Below are 24500 nucleotides of genomic sequence, written 5' to 3'. Positions count from 1 at the left end.
TAGATTACTCTATCCAGCAAGGCTATCATTCAAAATAGAATGAGAGATAAAGAATTTCCAGACAAATAAAATAAAGGAGTTTGTGACCACTAAACGAGCCATGCAAGAAATATTAAAGGGTACCCTAATTGGAAAGGAGAGATCAAAAGTGCTAGTATAAAAACAGTAAAAATGAATTTTTTTGAAAGATTTTATTTATTTGAGAGAGAGCACAGGCAAGGGAAGAGGGAGAGGAAAAAGCAGGCTCCCCGCTGAGCAGGGAGCAGCCAGTGGGGCTGAATCCCAGGACCCCGGATCGTGACCTGAGCTGAAGGCAGATGCTTAACTAACTGGGCCACCCAGGAGCCCCCTGTTGCATTTCTATACACCGATAACGAAGCAACAGAAAGAGAAATTAAGGAATCAATTCCATTCACGGTTTCACCAAAGACAAAAAGATATCTAGAAATAAACCTAAACAAAGAGATAAAAGACCTATACTCTGAAAACTACAAAACTGATTAATTTGAAGATGACCAAAAAAATGGAAAGATATTCCATCTTCACTGTTAGGAAGAACAAATATTGTTAAAATATCTACACTACCCAAAGCAGGCTACACATTTAATACAATCCCTATCAAAATATTAAAAGCATTTTTCACAGAGCTAAAACAAACAATCTTAAAATATGAATGGAACTACAGGAGACCCCAAATAGCCAAAGCAGTGTTGAAAAGGAAAAGCAAAGTGGGAGATATCACGACTCTGGATTTCAAATTATATTACAATCAAACATGTACTGGTACTGGCACATAAATGGACACACAGATCAATGGAATAAAATAGAAACCCCAGAATGAACCCACAGCCATATGGTTAACTAATCTTCAACAAGGCAGGAAAGTATATCCACTGGGAAAAGGACAGTCTCTTCAATAAATGGTGTTGGGAACACTGAACAGCACCATGCAAAGCAGTGAGACTGGACCACTTTTTTACATCCTAGACAAAAATGAACTAAAAGTGGAACAGAGACCTAAATGTGAGTCCTGAAACCACACAAATCCTGGAAGAGAACATCGGCAGTATCCTCTTTGATGACCATTGTACTAACTTTTCCTAGATATGTCCCCAGAGGCAAGGGCAACAAAAACAAGATAAACTAATGGGTCTGCATCATAGTAAAAACCTGCACAGCAAAGAAACCAATCAACAAGAGTAAAAGGCAACCTACCGAATGGGAAAAGATATTTGCAAATGATATATCTGATAAAAGGTTAGTATTCAAAATATATAAAGAACTGATACAACTTAGTACCCTAAAACAAATAATCCAATTTAAAAATGAGCAGAAGACCCAAATAGACATTTTTCTAAAGAAGACATCCAGACGGCCAACAGACACATGAAAAGATGCTCAACATCGTTCAGCATCAGGGAAATGCAAGTCAAAACTACAAAGAGATGTCACCTCACACCTGCCAGAATGGCTAAATCACAACACAAAAACAACATGTTGGTGAGGATGTGGAGAAAGGGGAACCCTTTTATATGTTGGTAGGAATGCAATCTGGTGCAACAGCTCTGAAGAACAGTATAGAGGTTCCTCAAAAAGTTAAAAATAGAACTATCCCACGATCCAGCAATTGTGCTATTAGGTATATACCCAAAGAATACAAAAATACTAATTTAAAGGGCTAATGCACCCCTATGTTTATGGCAGCATCATTTACAATAGCCAAATTATGGAAACAGCTCAGGTGTCCACTTATTGATGAATGCGAGAGGTGGGGGAGGGGGGCGTGCGCATGCGCACGCCTGTGTGTGTGTGTGTGTGTGTGTGTGTGTGTGTGTGTAGGAATATTACTCAGCGTCAAAAAGAATGAGGTCTTGGCACTTGCAATGATATGGATAAAACTAGAGAGTATTATACTACGTGAAATAACTCAGTCAAAGACAAATGCCATATGATTTCACTCATATGTGGAATTTAAGAAACAAAACAAACAAGCAAAGGGGAAAGGGAGATAGACCGAGAAACAGACTCTAAACTGTAGAGAACGCGCTGCCGGTTAGCGGAAAGGAGATGGGTGGGGAGATGGGGAAACAGGTGATGGGGATTAAGGAGGGCACTTGCTCTGATGAGTACTAGGTGATGAATGGGAATGTTGAATCACTACTTTGTGCAGCAGAAACTAATACTACGCTGTATGTTAGCTACCTGGAATTTGAATAAAAATTTTTTAAAACAAATGGGTGAGTAGTAAAAACTTAGGAAATGAAATCCTCAGGGAGTCTTGGAGATAGCTAAAAGTAAATCCAATTTACACTACAAAAGTCCTCAAATAGGTTCAGTCAGGAGTAGGGACCAGAAACATCTCAAAGTAACGGTCAAAAGGAATGGTTAAAATAATTCCTTGAATTCCATATCAGAAGCAGAATACTAGAGCGCCCCCCCACACACAACTGCACACACCCTTCTGAATATGCCCTCCCTCCCTCTTGCCAAATATTGTAGGTTTTTCCTCTTTGTAGGTAAACAGGATACGGAGCATGCACAGAAGGAGAGGTACCTACTGTGCTGTAGATCTTTCATTTGCCCCTCCAGATCCCTTGGCACCCTTCTCCAGCCTGCTGTATGTCCTGGGAAGCTGACCAGTGTTGACTACATCAACACACTCCCCTAGACTCTGGTTTCCAGTTAGATTTCGCTACTGGGAGTATCTCAGGAGATCCAAGGGAAAGAAACCGAGGTTGGAATATCAATTCCCACAGGTGGGTCCAGGTCGGCTGGCTGCCTCTTGTATAAACTAATGGTCTCCACAGTCCCAGTCTGTCTGTGGCATCTGATAATGCCCCTTCCCCTCATCATTGGAGACCTAGGGGGTAGCAACAGAGACCCACTGTTACAACCTCCCAAGGTACCTGTTACACGATCTGATCTGTGTCATCCCAAAATGTTGAAGTCCTAACCTTCAGTACCTCAGACTGTAAGTGTATTTTAAGTCTTTTAAAGAGATACTTGAGTTTAATGAGGCCATTAGTGTGGGCCGTGTACCAAATGACTACATCCTTATAAGAAAAGTAGATTAGGGGGCGCCTGGGTGGCTCAGTGGGTTAAAGCCTCTGCCTTCGGCTCAGGTCATGATCCCAGGGTGCTGGGATCAAACTCCACATCGGGCTCTCTGCTCAGCAGGAGCCTGCTTCCCTTCCTCTCTCTCTGCCTGCCTCTCTGCCTTCTTGTGATCTCTCTCTCTCTGTCAAATAAATAAATAAAATCTTAAAAAAAGAAAAAAAAGTAGATTAGGACAGATACAGAGGGAAGACTGTGAAGTTGCAGGTTAAAGATGGCCATCTATAAGCCAAGGAGAGAGACCTCAAAAGAAACCACCCTGTCCATATGCTGATCTTGGACTTGTAGACTGCAGACTTTACTGCTTTACTACTAAATTTGCTTTACTACTGCTTTAGCCACCTTGCCTATGGTACTTTGTTGTGGCAGCCCTAGCAAACTGGTATCGTACTAAACTATTTCTCGTGGTTTCCTTATGCCCTGCTCTAACTAAGAGCCTACTCCTAAATAGGCTCTTAGTTATACTCTCCTCAACATACCCAAATGAATTTGCCATTTCTGTTGGGCATCTGTCTAATACAAAAATAGCACTAAAATGGGCTTTAAACAAACACGTAGACCAAATGCCAAGACCTCCCAGCCCGTGAGACACCTGAGTGGTTCAGTCAGTTAAGTGTCTGCCTTCAGCTCGGGTCATAAGCCTTGGGTCCTGGGATGGAACCCAGCATCAGGCTCCCTGCTCTGTGGGGAGCCTGCTTCTCCTTCTCCTTCTGCCTGCTATTCCCCTGCTTATGCTCTCTCTCTTTCTCTCTCTCTCTGACAAATAAATAAAAGCTTAAAAAAAAAAAAAAAGACAAAAAGACCCCCAGCCCTCTAACCCCAACACTCTGTCAGCTCCCAGAATGCAGACAGGAAGGATCTAATCCTCTAGACAAGAGATTAGTAGATTAGTAGAGTGTTCTCGGGAATTTAACTATCTCAAGAGATCTTTAAAAATATCCAAAGATGGGGCATCTGGCTGGCTCAGTCAGTGGAGCATTCTTGATTTCTGGGTCATGAGTTCGAACCTCACCTCAGATGCAGAGCTTACTGAAAAAAAAAAAAAAAGAAAGAAAGAAATCCAAAGATGTGTCACAGATGTTCCCCAACTTTAAACAGCTTATACAGAAAGCCCTTCAGTGAAACCCTACTGTATCTAAGCCCCACTTAGAGCCTCTAATCAGCTTTTTAGTCTCTTACAAATATGAACAAACCACCAAAGATTCCTGGATGCCTGAGGAAAGTCTTTTTAAATATATAGACCAAAACAATTTGGAGAAAAAGTATTTAGGGCAACAGTCTACAAACACAGAGAAAACTTTAAAAGTATTATCATTAGTATCCCCAGAGAGATTTTTAAAGGATATGGCTTACTGTATACTATGAAGAAAAGAATACTCAGAAATAATTTAAAGCATTAAAAAAATGGGAGTAGAAATAAAAACTAATAGAAAAGTTCAAAGTTGAAGAAATCTTCCAGAACAGTAAAAAGACAAAGATGGAAAATAGGAGAGACGATAAATTTCAAGTACTTGTTTAGTTTAGTGGTTCAGTATCCAAATAATAGGAGCTCCAGAGAGATGAACAGAGAAATGGAAAAGAAATTATTAAGGAAATCAACCAAGAACATGTTCAGCACTGAAGGTCATAAATTTGTAGACTGGGAGAGCCAAATGCCCGGCACAAAGAAAGAACCATACTGAGGTAGATTGCATTATTGTTTCCAATCCACTCCACACCCTTCCTCATGTAACAGTGCAGTGTTCTCACTACAGTGGTTAGAATAAATTTGCTCCAAAATTGGGCGTGGCCACATGACTTGCTTTGGTCAATGGATGGTTAGTAATTAGTAGACATTACACATGCTGGTCCAGGTAGGAAGAGGAGGCACATGGAAGAGAACTAAACTCAAACCAAAGCCTCGCTCTGACAAACCTTTTTAATGACACTGGCCTGGGCACAGCCTACCCAGAGACCCATGAGTAAGAGAAAAAGGCTTATAGAGCATTGAGCTTTGGGGTCATTTGTTACACAGCATCATTGTAGCAAATACCTTTCCTTTGGATACTAAGTTATAGCAATGAAATTTCAGACACTGGAGCAGAAGACCTTATAAGCATTCAAAAAGGAAGACATAAGACTGGTGTGAAACAATAGAAAATATATATGTTGACTACTGTCCCTGGTTCCTGGCACAGAGCTCTTAAAATCCTTGTAATTTCATAAGTGATAAGAGCAGTAAGAGCAACTTTTGTTCCCGTATCTGGTCTTTGGCCCCAATTTTTGCTTCTAAACCCCTTAGAATTTCCTGGGTGACAGGACTGTCTTCTGTTCTGATGACTCCTAGGTGAGGACTGGTTGCCAGAAAGACCAGCCATGATGACAAGCTTGGAATTTTCAGCCCCACCCCCATTCTCCAGAGAGGGAAGAGGGGCTGGAGATGGAGTTAATCCATCATGGCTATATAGTGAAGCCTCCATAAAAATCTCAGAAGTAGAGGGTCAAGAGAGCTTCTGGGTCAAAGATGTGGTGGTTGCTGGGAGAACAGCATGTCTAGAGAGGGCGTGGGATGTCTGTACCCCTTCCCACAGTCCTCTGTGCATCTCTTCTATCTGTATATTCACCATGTCCTTTCATAATAAACTGGTAAGCAGTAAACTGTTTCCCTGAGTTCTGTGAGCTGTGCTAGCAAATGAATCAAAGGTGAGGAGGTGGTCATAGGAACCTCTGGTTTATGGATGAACGCTCTGAAGCACAGATGTCAACTTGGGACTTGGGACTGGCATCTAAAGGGGAAGGGGGAAGGCAGTCTTCTGGGATTGAGCCCTTACACTGCAGGATCTGACACAACCTCCAGGGAGAACAAGTCAGAATTGAGTTCAATTGTAGGACACCCAGCTTGTGTCAGAAGCGTTGCGAGCAAAGTAGGGGTGTGAGAGTGGGGGGAAAAAGGAAGCATCTGACATGTCTTCAAGCTTCTTAATCGTTACAACTGCAAACAAAAAGTCAACCAAGCAATGTCTTCAAACTTTAGAAACAGAAGAATAAAGACATTTTCACATGTACAGAGTTTCCAAATGTTTACCTCTTGTGAACCCTTTCTCAGGAAGATTCTGGAAATCATGCTCCATCAAAATGGGGTGGTAAACCAAGATAACACATGGAATAGGGGAAGCCAACTATCCAACAGAGGAGAGAGGTAAAATGGCCCCTCACAGATGATGGTCAAGTGTGAGGCTGGGATAAAAGCTGTATGCCAGGCATAGGGCACAGCCTTTCAGCTTCAGTACCTGAAGGTTATTTAGACAACTAGGGGAGAATTGGGGGTTTGAATTTTTGATAAACATAAAGAAAACTAAACAAATGAAAGAGGAAGACTATTGGGGCACCTGGCTGTCTCAGTTAGTAGAGTATGTGACTCTTAGTCTCATGGTGATGAGTTCAAGCCCCACATTGGGCATGGAACCTACTTAAAAATAAAATAAGACTATTATCTCCAGCAATAACAAAAAGCTGTGCAAGAAAGGGAAAATGATCACAGTTTAATAAATTGCTCACCTGTGAAAAACGTTGATAAGGTCCTAATAATGTGAACCATAAATACTGATCTAACCATAATTATAACACAAATGTAATGTAGTACAAATGTATTGTAATACAAAGGTGTGAGAATACCAAAATTCTCCATGGCTCTTGCATTTCTCATGTCCTGTGAATAAGGACATGAGAAACGCCCTTTATTCTGGACTGTATTTTCAAGGATGTTTGTATGCCGAACAGCCTCGGAAGACAGAGATTGTATCTCCTTGTGCAATATATGCAGAGTAGTTACTAATATAATAAAGATAAGTCTCTATCTGGAGTAAAGCTCAGGCCTGCTTACTACCCCTTACAAAAGATTCGGGTTCCCTCAAGTCAGGGCTCCCCTCCTGTAAAGCACGCCCACTGCAGGTACGGGTGCCACATGGCCTCCCGTGTCGCCCTGTGGAGGCTGGGGCTGGGAGTACCAGTACTGAGATGCCAGTACTCTCGCTGCTACATTGCTCTGTGTAATAAACCCTCCTTCGCTCTACTAGCATCCCTAAGCCTGTGCCAGGCAAACTTGCTAGCTTCCAAGTGGCACACAATCTTATACCCTTCAGTTTTGACAAGCTATATTTCAAAGGTGGGGAAATGAAAAGGACATACATGCGCAATGAATGTAAAGGAAGGAAAAACAGTGAGATCTCCGATTTCAGTGGTGGAAAGTAAACAAATAATTCCGCACACAAGGATCAAAGAGTACGGGTTCAAAAATATTATTTAGAACCTTGGAGGTAAGTACCCCTCCAAAAAAAATCAACCAAAAGTGATGAAAATAGCTGCTTCCAGGGAAGAAAAACATGGTAAAAATCCTTGAGGAAAGGGATAACATCCAGAGGATAAATGAAGAAGACTGGCTCTTGTTAAAAAAAAAAAAAAAAAGTACCCTTGCACTGACGTTTGCAGTGTCTATCTTTTTTATAGCACTTTCAAAACCTGTGAACAGGAATTGGATTTTATGTCTTCTTGTCCTACTTCTGTAAAAGGACTGATAGTGAAATGATCAAAATGGTATTACCATCACAATAGCTATCAGTTACTAAGTACTTACTGTATCCTGAGCACTGTTCCCTACATGTATTAACCCTATGATATTATTATCCAAGTTTTATACATGAGGAAACCGAAATTTCAAGTGAGTTTCCCATAACTGCATGCAATTCTAACCTAGACAGTGCGGCTCCAAAGCCTGCACCCCACATCCATCCGGAGAAACAAGAGGTGTCTATAGTAGTCAGGCCCCTGGCTGCTACAAATGTTCAAAACCTAACTGAAACTACCTTAAGTAACGAGGGAAATTTATTAATCCATGTAAGCAAATTGTATTAAGAAAAGAGTAGTGTTTTCAGAGTTAACTTGAATTCATTGTGACTCGGGTCCAAGTTCGTAGGTCCAGATGTTGGCCTTATTATCTGAGCCTTCTCCAAGATGTAGGACAGATGACCCAGAATCTCTACCATATCAAACTTACAGGCTATAATTCAAAGAGAAAGAGAATGAAATCACAAGATGTCACAGCACACCCATCAGCTTAAATCCAAACACTTAAGAACAGCTTAAATCCAAAACACTGACACCACCAAATGCTGGCCAGGACATGAAACAAGAACTCTTTCTTACTGGTGGGAATACAAAATAGTACAGCCATTCCAGAAGACATTTTGGCAGTTTCTTTTCTTTTCTTTTCTTTTCTTTTTTTTTTTAAGATTTTATTTCTTTGTCAGAGAGAGAGAGAACAAGCAGGGGGATTGGCAGGCATGGGGAGAAGCAGGTGTAACTATAGGAAACCAGCTCTAGCCAATGATAGGGAGACGGGAGTGTCCTGTGTGAGTTCCAAGAAGTTACTGGTTCCCGATCAGGTAAAGATCTTCCTTTGCCTGTACAACAGACATCAGATCTAACAGGCAGCAGCCATCTGTCGAGCAGAATGACACGAGCCACACGAAGAAAAGGGCAGAACAGGACAATGGAAGGAAGCTGTGTCCCTAATTGAACCGTGGAAGCGACCTGTCTTACCTCTGGACTTTTTTCTTTTTTTTTTTTTGTTAAGATTATTTATTTATTTATTTATTTGAGAGAGAGGAGGAGGGTGAACTCGAGCACATGAGTGGAGGGAGGGGCCGATGGAGAGGGAGAAGCAGAGTCTCCCTTGAGCAGGGACCCTGACGTGACCCCAAGTCAAATGCTTAACCAACTGAGCCACCCAGGTACCCTGTGTACTTCTTATATATGAGAAAAAAATCCAGAGTCACTGCAGTTAAGTTTTTAGGACGTGCTGCAGAACGCTGGGATCTTAAATGATACAAATAGCTAACATCACTTTTACCACCATCTGTAGAAGTTGTAAGTTATGTATTTGTATTAAAAACACAAATCCTGGGGTACCTGAGTGGCTCAGTGGTTTAAGCGTATGCATTTGGCTCAGTTCATGATCCCAGGACCCTGGTATCAACCCCCAAGAATCTGCTTCTCCCCCTCCCCCTGCTGATGCTCTCTCTCTCTCACTCTATCAAATAAATGAATAAAATCTTTAAAAAAACAAACACAGGGGTGTCTGGGTGGCTCAGCTGGTTAGGCATCTGCCTCCATCTTGGGTTGGGATTCCAGGGTCCTGGGACTCGCCCCGCACTGGGGCTCCTGCTCTCCATCCTCTTTCTCCCCCAACTCCCCATTTGTGCTCTTTCTCTCAAATGAATAAATAAAATCTTTAAAGAAAAAAGAACACACCATAAAAACACAAATCTTCTCAAAATATTCTACCCAGGACCAACTGTTTATATTTAAGATACCTCAGCTGAGTACAGGTGCACTGAGTGGCTGGTGGAAGTCATCCATTTGGTCAAAGAACGGAAACTAAGGTTTTGACTCGATCAATAACACTCAACCACATGACTAAAGGAGTTCTGCTTTATCCCACTTTTGGACTTTTATAAAATTGTATCTAATAGCGTGGCTCTATTCTGAAAGGGCATGATTACTTTCTATGAATTCCCAGTAACAAGCGATAAAAACCATGACATTTCTCATTAACCTTTTATTTTTAACATAGTTTTACAATAAAGAAACAGAAAAGAAGTAGATCATTAAAAAAATACCAGCTGTCAATTTAAAATTTTAAATGAGGTTCTTGTTAAACAAAGCAGTAACGCTATATCCTATAATTACATCTTTACTTCTATATACAAGAACTGTGTGCAAAGTGCTGTTCAAACTATAAAATAAGACTTTGGAATAGGATACAAATGGTTATCCCTAGTAGTTAGTCACCTCCCACTGCCTGTAATGAATTACAACTGCTTACATTCTTAATTTACATTTAGTTAATTTATTTACTAATGAGAAAACCCACCATTTTGATACCAAATTGATAATCTAATTTTTGAAAATAATCCCTGATCCACAGGTCTAAATCTTATTTTTACATATAATTCAGTTACTTGCTTCATTTTTTTCCCTAAATAACTAGAGAACAGTTTTTAAAAAACAAATATTAGTAATCCCTTTAGATAGATGCATTTTAATCAAGATGTGACTGAAAAATTAAAAACACCAAGTTACATGAAAAAAAATAAGGAAAAAGAGTCTGGGGAAAGCAAATTGTATTCTTATACTTTTTTCTTCAAGCAAACACAGAACCACCCTCTATCCTAGGGATGGATTACTTTCTTATTGAAAACACTCTGAACACACGATGCTTAACCCAACATCATACATACCAAGAATGCTTAAAAATTATTTGCTACTATGCCTTCAAATGAGAGACATCTTTATGGTACAAGGTACATCTAAATGAGTGGAGTTTTGGAAGGTTTACAGGAAGAGGGATTCCAAACAAAGCCTTCACGGATCTAAAGTAGTCTTTTTAGTCTAAATGGGGTGGGGGGACATTTAGGTTTACATTAGTTGGGTGTGCCTTACTCATATGGAAGCACAGAGCCTGTCAACTTGCAAATCCTTCCATCACCCCTGTGAAATAGGTGTATCTCAAATATTATACCCCGAAGGAAAAACGGAGGCACTAGGAGGTTAAGAGTCCCGTCTGTGTAGTTTGCCAGTTGCAGAAAAGTGATTTTCATGTGTTTCCTTTTTGACCTTTGTAAAAACAGTATAAATAAGTTTTCATTTTATATTTCAAAGCACCCTATGAAGCAGAAACAAGATATCCTCAGTTAAAGAAAAGCGATTACAAAGGAATAAATGTATACGATTGAATAAAATCTTATCAATGATCTACAGGCTCAGAGTATACTTTCAGACCTACTTGAAGCCAATTCTTCATCATCCCTGTCAGCGAGTAATGTCTAGTTTGTGTTCATGTGGAAAAAGTAAGCCTCGTACGTAGGGCTCTACTCTATAGTAACGATGCCTGAACACTAAGTCAGCACTATGAATGCCAGGAGAGATTAGGGGCAGCCCACAGACTGGATGTGGAGAACATTCTTCCAGCAGTTTTCTACTCCTTGGCATGGCAATTCAGTGACTAAGATAGAAAGTTGATTTAATCTCATTTGAAATCCACGCCTGGTTTGCATTCTTCCTCATAGTTAATTTAGAAAATTAAAAATATCCAGTTATAAATCTCATCTCATTATCACAACTGTACCTTGGAAAAGCAGCTTATAGTTCTCTATGGGAGATAATCAGGTAAACATGTTACCAAACAATAATTAATAATTTAATGTCCTTCAAGTTCAAGGGTAGGGCAAATCTATGTATGCTACTTATAACCTACTTGAGATTAATTATTCAAGTATCAGCAATATTAGTCCTTAAAATGTTATCATTTGTGTAGTGCAAAATATATATATGTATATACACAAACCAAACTATTGGACGACAAAATGAAGTGTAATCATCACAAACTGAGATTTCTCGTGAGCTCCACAATCCATTTCATTCTGAGGTCATTCAGGCCCAGTAGTCTTCTTGGGTAAAATACCATTTCCTTCAGTTCAGTTTTCTTTAAAAAGAAAGTAAAAACCAATTTCCTATGAATATAAATGCAACCTGAATACAAAACACATCCATGCCAGAGAATTCTCTGAACAATCACATATAATAATATTCACATTCAGTAGCAAACCATAAAATTACCAACAGTCCTTAAGAAATTACTTCTCATCCTTTTCTAAGTTCGCTTAATGCAATTCAGAGTTCTGGGAATTATTTTATAACTTGAAAACGCTGTGAAACAAAAAAGCTGAGTAAGATTACAAAAGCCTGATAGATGTATAACCTAGACTATTCATTTAATCAACACATACTGGGGCGCGTAGGGGGCTCAGCTAGTTAAGCGTCTGCCCTCAGCTCAGGTCATGATCCCAGGGTCCTAGAATCAAGTCCCGGATAGGGCGCTCTGCCCAGCGGGGAGCCTGTCTCTCCCTCTCACTCTTACTGCCGCTCCCCCTACTGATGCACTCTCTCTCTCTGTCAAATAAGTAAATAAAAATCTTTTTTAAAAAAATCAACATATATTTTGTGTCTGTTACTTTCCAGGCACTGTGCCAAGCACTGGGGATTCAAACATAAATGAGTCAGGCTCTCAACTTTCAAAAGAGCTCTCAGGTTAGCTTGGGGGCCGGGGGGAGACATAAAAACTAACAATTTGGAAGGTAAAATATGACAGTTTTATTGATAGCAGAGTGAATGAGTGACTGGAGAAGGGTAGGCTTATTAGCACGAGTCGAAACAATTCACGTATGATGGGAAGTCTGAGAAAGGTCCCACAACTATAAAATCTCTCTTCCCTCCTCAGAACTCAAGATGCCAAAATGGCTGAAACGTTCTAACACACATTCATTCCTCACCTTGGGAGAAATGCTCTTATGCAACTCCTTGGCGGGAGTGATATTTTAGATAATACCATCATCCTTTATCTTCTGTAGAAAGTCTCTTAGGTATACTTCCTTGGCGGGCATGATATTTTAAATAATCAGATCAATTTTCACATAACATAAGGAGAGCCCTCAAGGCACGAAAGGGGAAAAAAGGCCCCTGGAGCCAGAACAGAATTGTGCGTGGCCCTTTTTTTTTTTTCCTTGAAGATTTTATTTCTTTATCTGAGAGAGAGAGAGCATGTGCATGCCTGAACTGGAGTGAGGCACAAAGGGAGAGGGAGAAGCAGACTCCCCGCTGAGCAAAGAGCCCAAATGGGGCTGCGACTGGATCCCAGGACCCTGAGATCATGACCCGAGCTGAAGGCAGATGCTTAACTGACTGAGCCACCCAGGTGCCCCCAGAATTGCGGGTTGGTTCCAAAGACTAAGAGCCTGAGGGAGGCTTTAGCGAAACCTTAGCAGGAAGATGAACAGTTAGCAACACTTAACTAAGAACCCATGTGATGTAGATTACTAAGCAAAATCCTCTGCAGATTTACAAAAAAGCACACAACTCTCTGAACCCTCAATCTTCTCCTGTAATAAGGAAATAGACACAAATCGCCATCCGTATTTTTGGAACTTTCGAATGTTTTTCAAGGCTCTTCCTGAGATCTTTGTGTCCTTCTTTCTTTTTAAATGAAATTGCAAAATGTAGGATATGTGTGATAAGAGAAGAAAAGTTACAGAAAACAACTGATTAAGGATAGAAGGAAACATCATGCCTTTCGCCCGGCCCGCTCAAGGATCTGCTTAGCGGTACTGATGAGGTCCTCTCCCCTCCTAAGAAGCAGAAGCCTGACTTTTCCAGGCAGGACCACCTGCCCTGAGCTCCACCTGAAGAGTGTTCATGCAGAGATCCTCCCTACGCCTACTCTGTTTCTAGAACCTCTCTACTGAAAGCTCAGTGCTCCAAAAACTTTACATGTGTATTTACGGACCTGGGCAGAATGAAAAAGAAAAGTGGTTACAAACATCCTTCCCTTCAAAGGAATAGCTCAAGAGTAGTCTTTTGGACTTAATAGGGTGGCTTTTAGTATTTTTTTTTTTAAAGATTTTATTTATTCATTTGACACAGAGAGATCACAAGTAGGCAGAGAGGCAGGCAGAGAGAGAGAGAGGAGGAAGCAGGCTCCCCGCGGAGCAGAGAACCCGATGCGGGACTCGATCCCAGGACCCTGAGATCATGACCCGAGCCGAAGGCAGCGGCTTAACCCACTGAGCCACCCAGGCGCCCGGCTTTTAGTATTTTACTTAGGATAATTTTACTAGAATGGTCAGGCTGGGGACCTGGGAAGAGGCAGAAACACAGGAGGCTCCGCAGGGCCAACTTCTGAACAAGTCTGCAGGTGCTACTGTTCATGCCACATTCAGAAAAAATGTCTTTTCTGGTTTTGGGTTTTTTTTTTTTTCTTGATCCACTGCAGAGTGATAATGCAAGCAATATACTTTTTTTTTTTTTTTAAGATTTTATTTATTTGAGAAAGAGAGTGCATAAGCAGGGGGGTGGCAGGCAGAGGGAGAGGGAAACCAGACTCCCCGCTGAGCAGGGAGCCCAAGGCAGAACTCGATTCCAGGACCCCCTTTGATGACCTGAGCCAAAGGCAGACGCTTAACAGACTGAGCCACCCAGGCACCCTGTGAGCAATTTACTTTGAATTTAGATTTGTCTATACTGGGGAGAAAAGAAAATCAAGCAGTGGACCTCACGCACTACTTTTAATGTTTAAGAAAACATCTTTTCAGGGCGCCTGGATGGTTCAGTGGGCTAGGCCTCTGCCTTCAGCTGGGGTCATAGTCTCGGGGTCCTGGGATCAAGTCCTGCTTCGGACTCTCTGCTCGGCGGGGAGCCTGCTTCCCCACCCCCTGCCTCTCTGCCTGCCTCTCTGCCTACTTATAATCTCTCTCTCTCTGTCAAATAAATAAATAAAATATATTTTAAAAAAAATTCTTTTCAAAAAGTTTACCACAAATAGACAGCTGCTTATTTTAAATATACATGGAACGTTCTCAGAGTGCCTGTACCCAGATGCCTATTTATTAAATAAAATGGGGGAAAATTTTTTCTAATAAATAAATAATTAAATAAAACAAAGCTTTCTGTATCATACAGTACTTCAATGTGAACTCCTACAAATAGTGGGCATTCAGCCAAGCACTCTGCACACATTTACTGAGAACCCACTACATGCCAGACACTGAGAGGTCGAGGCACAGGATGGTCCCTATTATGAATAGGGCTCACCCACTCCTTTCCACACCTTTGCCACTCTAACTGGATTTCTGGGTCTTTCTCCTCATCTCTAACACAGAACCCATCTCCTCCAAACCATACACACTGTTTTCTATTTTTCATTCCTGTAACTGTCAGATTAAAAATTGCTACACACTTTCAGATGAAAAGATGTCTAAGTCCCCTCAAGGCTGAAACATATTTGTGTATCAATGGCTCTACCTTCAACCCCAGTTAATTTGTTACGTATATAAACAAATAGGTAAAAAACTATCTCATTGGGAGCACCTGGGTGGCTCAGTGAGTTGAGCATCAGAGACTTGATTTTGGCTCAGGTCATGATCTCAGGGTCTGAGCTCAACTGGCCAGTATCAGACTCCGTGGGGAGTCTGCTTGAGATTCTCTCTCTTTCTCCCTCTGCCCCTCCCCTCTGCGTGCTCTCTCTCTCAAATAAGCAAATCTTTAAAAAAAAAAAAAAACTATCTCATCAAAATGCAGTTGTGCAGTGGTAAATAATTGGTAATTTGGAAAGACTAAACACTTAACACATTGAAAACTTAATGAAGATTCAACGATAACAAAGTAGAATATTAATAGGGAGAGTTTCTCCATTCAGAGACATCTGGAAGCAACTGAAAGGGATACTTAGGAGAAATGGTATAAATGTCTATCAGTAAGGAGGATCTTAAAAAAATGCTTACAGAAAAACCATAGTTTTTGGTGACTGCTGAAGCAGTCATTGTTTTTTCTGTCTTTAATAAAGTGACAAACTATTACAAACTTTAGCCTAACACAAATTATTAACCCAAGTAAGCTTCAGGGTTTTTGTCTTGTGCCAAATTCCTCTACTCTCCAATCCTCAACTTTCAACAAAGGAAACATGAAAAGGCACTTTGAAATACATTGCAAAATATGTCAACACCTAACTTTAGTGCCACTGTGTCGTGCTGCTTGAGTATAGCACTCTTACTACATAGTGAAAAGAGACTGGCTTCTTTTTCCCTTTATTTATCAGGGAAATTAAAATTTAAAACACTGTGTGAGGGGCACCTGGGTGGCTCAGTTGGTTAAGCATCTGCCTTCAGCTTAGGTCATGATCTCAGTTCTGGTATCAAGCCCATGTCGGGCTCCCTGCTCAGTTGAGAGCCTCCTTCTCCCTTTCCCTCTGCCTGTACCACCCCCATACTCTCTCTGTTCCTAAATAAAATCTTAAAACAAAACAAAAAAACACAGTGTATCACTAAACCCAACCATCATGGGAGATGTAAAATGAGTGAAAAGAAGAAAAGAAAGGACTTAGACTAAGGTTTATCGAACCCTGACACCCACCTTCCACACAGCTTAAATGACATCTATACAAATGACTTAGAAAAGAGGTAAATAACACTGTGAGAGCAGTTTTTGTTTCTGAACTCCTACTCAAGTTTTTTCAAGTGGGCGTGTGTATTCCAAGAACGTGAATGTACCACGGAACTTTCGAACATAAGTCAAACTGTCTTAACGTAAGCAGAAAGCAGGAAGACTGAAAGGATTCACCCAAACCCCGATGCATTTTGGTTTCTCTGCCATCACGTATTATCACGGGAGCACTTAACTAACTAGCACTAACTAGTGTGCTGCTTATCCCTTTCAGAGAAGAAAAGGGCAGATGTCTCCTTTTGGCTTTTGGTAGCGAGTACAGTTAATAGTTAACTAGGGAGCTGGGTTCTTTAGTAGAAGAACCACATTCCCATAATTATTTAAACTTAGAGATTTTTAAAAATGGGTTTTGACTGCACATATATTAGAGAGCACTGAAAATGATCAAATATCCCATTTCTTCTCCCCTGTCTGTTGTTACTTAATGGGAAATAGTGATGAAATCACCAAAAAGGAAGTAAGGCCAGGAGTGGGTTAAGCGGTACGGTGATCTATATGCCCACCCATGTTAAGTAATTCAGTTTACATAGTGTCTCCAAAAAAATGCTTTAAGGATTTTCTTGAACCCAAGAGACGGAGCCTCAGGTTATTCCTAACCTAGACAATCTCAAGAGTTCTTTCAAGGGTCCCAGTATGTTCTCAGACCTATTTGAGGCATCTCCTGGCATCCCAAACTGGAATTTTGGCCCTCAAGTTAGAAAAATCTCTATTTCTAGGGGTGCCTGGCTGGCTCAGTGAGTTAAAGCCTCTGCCTTTGGCTCGGGTCATGATCCCAGGGTCTTGGGATCGAGCCCCGAATCGGGCTCTCTGTTCAGCGGGAGCCAGCTTCCACATCTCTCTCTCTGCCTGCCTCTCTGCCTACTCGTGATCTCTGCCTGTCAAATAAATAAATAAATAAATATAAAAGGAAAGGAAAGAAAAGTCTATTTCTAGATAGTCAACCATCAGGCTAAAAATTCTCTGAAATGAAATGAAATAATGCATACAGGCATTATTTGTTTCCCTCCCCATTGTCTATAATCCTTTAAAGTTAGCAAAGGGCCAAAATAAGCATCAGGCTTTCATTTTTTTTAAGCCTAACAGATACCTAGAAATCCACTAGATATCATTTCCAAGATAGTTTGGGTCTCAGGATTGGTACAGAATGTTCAGTATGACAACATCCATATGGAGCTATCCTCTTCACCACTATTAAAAGCTCTGTCTGAAAAAAAAAAAAAAAAAAAAAAAAAGCTCTGTCTGCTATACACTTTAAGACTCTGCACACTATTGTCAATTATAAAACTAAATTACCTTCTCCTTCTTTGATAATATAAATGCACCAACCACTGGGCAATAAAAGGCCATATGATAGCAAAAGTTAATGCACCAGGAGACATCTCAAAGGGCCACCAAGATGGTCTCTGAGGAAATAAAATAAGCTAGTCACAAGTCTATTACACATTGCATGTATAAACATAAAAACACAGATATTTCCTAGTTTTAAAAATATAAAACTTAATAACAAACCTCAGTCCTGCTAAACAGAAGGGAGATATTCTGTATCTTAGAGCATAATTCAGTAAGCAGACTTTCAGGAGTACTTTAGACTTAAACACACAGCAAATATAGTTTCACTTCAAAGCTCTTCAGGGTAGATTTCATTTGGAATACTTTAAGAACCTCATATAATCTAAATTCATTTTAAGTTATTTGAAACCTTGGGACTTAGATTTAAGAAAAGACTTTCTTACCTGTGAGGGAGGCTGATTACTGCTCTGTAATGTTGATGATTTTGCCTATAAATACAAATGAAAGTGATTCAGCTTTGACAAAAATGAGAAAAAAATATTAATTTTTCTATTTCCTATTTTTTTTAAAGGCTAAAATATTAGTTCATTCTGTGAACCATGCTTTGATTGTCCTGAAACCCATACTGGCAAAATAACAAGGTCCCTAAATTGCTAGCCAAATTAACACCTTTGACATTTTATATTAATAGTTCAAATTGTATAAAATTATCAAAATAAAACCTCAAACTTATCTAAACCATTACTTCTTTTATATTGTTATTAAATTACCTAGTCAATTTTTCTTATTCTTTAATTTCAAAAAAATTACCAATTTACAAACACATCTGAGAACCACAGCCTTATTATGAAAATTATAAATCATATCTGAAGATCTGTTTTGAAAATTAATGTTAAGTTACACCACAAGAGGTATGAGAAATATGAGAAATGAACTGTTAGTGTTATAGGTTTGTTTTTAAATTTTCTCCAGCTTTATTAAGATATAATTTAAGCTATAATTAATACATATATATGTGATGATTTGGTACATATATACATTGTGAAATGATTACTATAATCAAGTTAATTAACACATTCCTCACTTCACATAGTTACATTTTCTGAGGGGAGAAACAACTGTCGGTTTTTTAATTAGATGTATAAACTAAGCAGAAAATTTTCAAATTAATTTAGGAAACTTATATTCCAACTTGGCTCACCCAGAAAACAAGTTTCCTTACACTAATTGTTAGAAATTTATTACTCTAGTTTCTCCATTTATTATAATTTCATAGAAATGGTATGAGGGGTGTCTGGGTGGCTCAGTTGGTTGAGCATCTGCCTTCAGCTCAGGTCATGATCCCAGGGATCCCGGGATCCAGCCCGGCTTCGGGCTCTCTGCTCATCGGGGAAGCCTGCTTCCCCCCTCTCTCTGTCTGCCTCTCTACCTACTTGTGATCTCTGTCAAATACATAATAAATAAAAAATCTTAAAAAAAAATAAATAAAGCAGCAATTACTAACAAATACTAAGGTAGAGCCAGAACTATTAAATGCTAACTATTAGCAGATTTTTTTTCAAAGTAATAAAGGGTCTGAAAGGCAAATGAAGATTCCTAAGGACCCTTGCTTCCATCTAAGTAGCACTGGGACTAGTTGTATAGCAAGCATTGTGATTTTTTGCTTTAATGATATTTATCCATACATGTTGTTGAAGAAAAAAAAAAGTCAGTGACACGTGTGAAAGCACAGTACAGACGACTTTCTTCAAGGGACTTTCTTCATGGGTACAGGGGGCTTCTACGGTAGGAGACAGAAGGGGCTCGACTCCCAGTGCAGCATGGGCTAGGGGAGTTCCATGTCAGCGAGTAGGGCTGGGATCAGTGGATGGAAAATTCCTAATAAGAAACATCAGGGGTAAGGTAGATTCTAGCTAAACCGACCTAACAGGATTGTTGCTGAAGTCGGGCCAGAGTGATCTCAGACATGACCAGGGAGCTGGTGGAGGATGAGGAGCCCAGCTGGTTAAACTGACTGGGCAAGGTTCTTGATAAAACCGGATTGTACATGGAAGAAGAGAAGACACGGGCCTAAAAGAACATTCAGGAGTCTGATTCAAGTTCCGTCGAGCAATGAACCTGTGTCAGTATCACTGGCTTTCACGTAATTTAGATGTTCTATTCACCATTCTATTGCTAGATTAAGAATTACTGAATTTTTTTTAAAGATTTTTGAAAGGAAAAATCCCAGATAGCTGTAACCATTGCAAAGAAAATATGAAGACAGAGAATTATTTAAGTGAGGACCTCTCTCAGGCTGTGAACTTCCTGAGGGAAGAAAAAACCATGCTGGCTTACGGTATCATTGCTATTACGGTCACAGTCATTATCTCATGGGACAATATGTAAATGTCACAGGAGTGTTCCAGGCACTGTACTATGCATTTTACTTCATCTTCTGAACTTTGAGACAGGCATTATGAAGCAGGCATCACTAGTATTTCCATTTTATAGATAAGGAAACTGAGGCACAGCGAAGTAAAGAAACCTGACTGAAGACCACACAGTGGAGCCAGGATTTGAATGCAGGTAGTTTGTTCCAAGCTCTGCCACATAGTGCTGTCTCCCCTTTCCTTTACATGTCTACTGCCTAGGAAAGTATCTGGCGTGCACCCATTCAACAACTATTTATGTGGCGCCTGGGTTCCTCACTCAATGAAGCATCTGCCTCCAGCTGGGGTCATGATCCCAGGGTCCTGGGATCAAGCCCCATGTCAGGGTCCCTGCTCAGCGGAGACCCTGCTTCTCAGGTCCTGCTTCTCCCTCTCCCTCTGCTTGCCACTCTGCCTACTTGTGCTATATCCCTGCCAAATAAATAAAATATTTATAAAAAAATTTATAACTATATTTATTGAGTGAATGAACCTCAGGCAGCTTACTGTGATGGAAAGTGCACTGTATGAGAAATCTGAAAAGTTTAGTTACAGAGCTGGCTCTGCCACTAATGTCACCTTCTTTGTCTGCTGAACTAGGGGTACTGAACTAAGTTTCTTTTAGTTCTATCAATTTATTTCTTTTATTCATCCAAATGAATTATGCAAATTTTAGGAGAAAAGTCCTTAACATGTGAGCATCTTTTTTTTATTTGCTTTATGTAAGCTAAGAATAAAAAAGAAAACTAAAGAAAAAAAATCCAAAGGATTTTTAGCAGAATTTCAATACCATTAGAGACATTAAACATTTACAAAATACTCTAAAAAAGTCATAGACTAGGGGCTGCTTCTTCCTCTGCCTGCCACTCCCCCTGCTTTGCTTGCTCACTCTCTCTCTCTGACAAATGAATAAATAATATCTGGGGGGAAAAAATTTAAAAAGGCTGACCCAAAAGCTAAGTGCCACTTAATAGAAAATTTTTCGAGTGTAAAATTACCAGTAACTATGTTGGAGGCAAAGTAGAGTATTAAGTATCGGAAGAATAAGAGAAAAAGAGCTGATAAGAGGTCCCTGGCTGGCTCAGTCATTGGAGTGTTGGTCTCTTGATGCTGGGGTTGAGGGTTCGAGCCCCAAGTTGGATGAACAGATTACTTGAAAATAAAATCCTTTTTTTTCTTTAAGATTTTATTTATTTATTTGAGAGAGAGAGCACAAGCAGAGGTAGGGACAGAGGGAGAGGAAGAAGCAGACTCCATGCTGAAAAGGGTGCCTGATGTGGGCCTCGATCCCAGGACTCTGGGATCAAGACCTGAGCCAAAGGCAGATGCTTAACCGAATGAGCCATCCAGGCATCCCAGGCCCGTCTTATTTTTTTTCAAGACTTTTTTTTTAAACTAATCTCTACACCCAACATAGGGATCAAATTAACAACCCTGAGATCAGGAGTCACATGGGCACCCCGGGTCAGGCTCTTACTTAAGTAAACAATATTTTCAAAGGTAGATCCTTTTTATTTAATTTTTTAAATTACTTTATTTTTTTTAAGTAATCTCTCTGCCCTACCTGGGACTTGAACTTAAAACCCAGACATCAAGCTTTGCATCCTCTACCGACTGAGCCAGCAAAGCGCCCCTAGGGCCTTTTTATTTTTAATCATTACATTACATTGATTTGTGTAAATCTGATCAACACAGGTTACACTTACATGGTATTTTACAGGATCAGCAGTAAAAGAAGACAAACTCGAAAGCTCACCTGTGAAGCCGTTAGTGTTTCCAGTTTATGAAGTCTCTGAAGGACGTTCTGCATGTCCTCCTGCAAGCGCATGAGGACAAGAGCTATCTGTTCATTGAGGCTGCCTCTTGACCCTCTGTCGGAGCCCCAGCGTTCCCCATCACCTCCGCTTCCTACTTGCCGACCCTTGGATCCTTCGCTCATGTGTGGCATTCTATGCCCTATTTTAAGAGAGCAAAATAAGGTAGTTTTATTTTTTTATTTTTTTAAGATTTCTTTAAGATATTTTAAAGATATCTATTTGAGATAGAGATTTTATTTATCTATTGGAGAGAGAGCGAGCACGAGCAGGGAGGAGAGGGAGAAGCAGGTTCCCCACGAACAGGGAGCCCGTTGCGGTCTCTATCTCGGGACCATCTCAGGATCCATCTCGGGATCATGACGCAAGCCGAAGGCAGACACCCAACCAGCTGAGCCACCCAGGAGCCTCAAGGTAGTCTTAAATAATTCTTATAAAAGTAGCAGCAGTGCACTTTACTCATTTTCCTCTGTTATTTCTTTGAGGTCTAAATCTCCAAAGCGGAGTGCAAGCAATCAGGACATACACAAAATACCGGGAGCAAAATAGTAGATACATAAGCTTCTATTTATATTGATATACCCGAAGTTTTCCTTGCTAAGGTTTTATAATGTACTTAGTACACTAGTACATGACTAAATGCATATAATTCACACATAATTTACATATTTGGGGTGCATTCTCAAAAATTCCTTACTAAGAAGGTAACAAGATGGAAAAAATTTGAAGACTGCATTTTTTTTTTTAAGATTTTATTTATCTATTTGTCAAAGAGAGAGAGACCATGAGCAAGCACAAGTCGGGCAGCAGCAGGGAGAGGGAGAGGGAGAAGCAGGCTCTCTGCTGAGCAAGGAGCCTGACAGGGGCCCAATACCACGACTCTGGGATCATGACCTGAGCCGAAGGCAGACACTTAACTGACTGAGCCACCCAGGAGTCCCTAAAGACTACTTTTTTAGAGTATTAAAAGCTACACTAAATAGCCATGTTTTCCTTTTTGGTCATTTTTTATTTTATTGCATTGTAAATCTCTCAAGAGGTTTTTTAATGTATTTTTCTTTTTTTTTTTTTTAAAGATTTTATTTATTTATTTGACAGAGAGAAATCACAAGTAGATGGAGAGGCAGGCAGAGAGAGAGAGAGGGAAGCAGGCTCCCCGCTGAGCAGAGAGCCCGATGCGGGACTCGATCCCAGGACCCTGAGATCACGACCCGAGCCGAAGGCAGCGGCTCAACCCACTGAGCCACCCAGGCACCCCTAATGTATTTTTCTTGTTATAAATTCTACTTGTCACTACTATTAAGACTTTGTTATTTAACCATCCGTTATTTTTCCTCTACATATATTTATAGAATTGGCATGACATTACCCCTAACACAAGATTTTGGGTTCTTTTAAAAAAAAATCATCAACATTTATCTGCATCATTAAATTTTATTTCAAAAACACTACAACAGCTACATAAATTAATTCCCCATAAGACCATGAAGTAATTTACATAATTATTATCCAAGTTTGGATAATTAGGATGATTCCAAATTTTTGTGCTTATAGATTACACTGTCATGAATGCCTTTCTATATAAATTCTTGCCCAAATTTCTACTGACTTCTTTAGGAAAAAGAGAATCAAAAAAGAATTACTGGGTCAAAGGATGACAACTTTGTAGAGGTTTTTTGTTGTTGTTTATTTGTTTGTTTTTAAGATTTATTTATTTATTTATTTGACAGAGAGAGAAATCACAAGCAGGCAGAGAGGCAGGCAGAGAGAGAGAGGAGGAAGCAGGCTCCCAAATGAGCAGAGAGCCCAATACGGGGTTCGATCCCAGGACTCTGGGATCATGATTGAGCTGAAGGCAGAGGCTTTAACCCACTGAGCCACCCAGGCACCCAGTTTCCTTTTGTTTTAAACAATAAAGAGGAACCTGTTTATCTCGTTGCCCTGAAGCAGGATTCCCAAAGGTAAGCTTGCATCGAGCAGTGTTTTTGTAAAAGTGGACTTGTTAAAGAAACAGAATTGGGGCTGTTTGCCAGGTTAAACCCCAAAGAGAACACTGAGGTGCTTGATGCCATTTCAAGAAGACTTCTACTCTTGTGTTGAAAGGAAGTAAGTTTTGAAGTGGTTCTTCAAGAAAGGACCACTTCATCTATTGGGAATGGAATTTATAAGGGGGAAATCTGGTCAGAGGCTTAGTTTTTTTCCTGCATCCTTAAGAGATTAAGATATTCTGTGAGGGCCTGTCGGTGGCTATGCAAGACCCTAGAGAATTACTCCCGTCTCTGCTCACTTTACTATATTAGCTTTCAAACCAGCCCTCACAAAGACAGGATCAATCAGACCATTCCCAAGTTACAGTAATCTCCACCTCCAGCCACTTGACCCAGTTACTCATTTTTTTTCTTTCGCAGCACTTATCATCATTTGCAACCAATCTGAATTATTTACTTATTCACTGTCAGCTCCCCTTTACTAGAATAGGAGCTCTGTGGAAGGAGAGACAGTCTCATTCTCTTCAGCATCCCCAGGAACCCAGAACAGAGCCTGACAAAGAACAGCTCAATAATATTTCTTCAGTACTGAGGCAGATTTACTGCGAAGCTCATGAAGTTTACTTCTGGGTCTGGCACTTTATGGACCCCTGTGATTTGCCTGGAGTTGTGCTGTTTTATAGGTTGGGTGAAGTCAGGTTATAAATAGGAAGCCCTTCACACATACAATTTTGGTAAATTGCTTAAGGGAAGGCACTTGAATCCAAGGCTCTAAAAATATGTTGTGATCTTTC

The 24500-nt window shown here is 40.2% G+C and overlaps 1 protein-coding gene across 9 annotated transcripts in view; it reads right to left on the bottom strand.

The window, feature by feature from the left end:
- Window positions 1–10127: 10127 nt before the first annotated feature.
- The window catches only part of ACBD5 (acyl-CoA binding domain containing 5), a 41989-nt gene continuing 27616 nt past the window's right edge, over window positions 10128–24500 (bottom strand). For 7 of the 9 annotated variants that reach the window (XM_032349710.1, XM_032349712.1, XM_032349706.1 and 4 more), the window contains 4 exons: window positions 21661–21860; window positions 17937–17981; window positions 17497–17606; window positions 10128–11663 (listed from right to left, as the gene is read on the bottom strand). In XM_032349710.1, the coding sequence (XP_032205601.1) occupies window positions 11531–11663; window positions 17497–17606; window positions 17937–17981; window positions 21661–21860 (488 nt within the window). In that variant the 3' untranslated portion in view covers window positions 10128–11530. Of the gene's footprint in view, window positions 11664–17072; window positions 17411–17445; window positions 17607–17936; window positions 17982–21660; window positions 21861–24500 lie in introns of those variants that run through there. The other 2 variants (XM_032349713.1, XM_032349714.1) reach the window with 2 other exon arrangements.

Source organism: Mustela erminea, chromosome 6, assembly GCF_009829155.1.
Source record: "Mustela erminea isolate mMusErm1 chromosome 6, mMusErm1.Pri, whole genome shotgun sequence".
Classification (NCBI taxonomy): Eukaryota; Metazoa; Chordata; class Mammalia; order Carnivora; family Mustelidae; genus Mustela; species Mustela erminea.
This window is presented reverse-complemented; position numbering and strand designations above follow the sequence as displayed.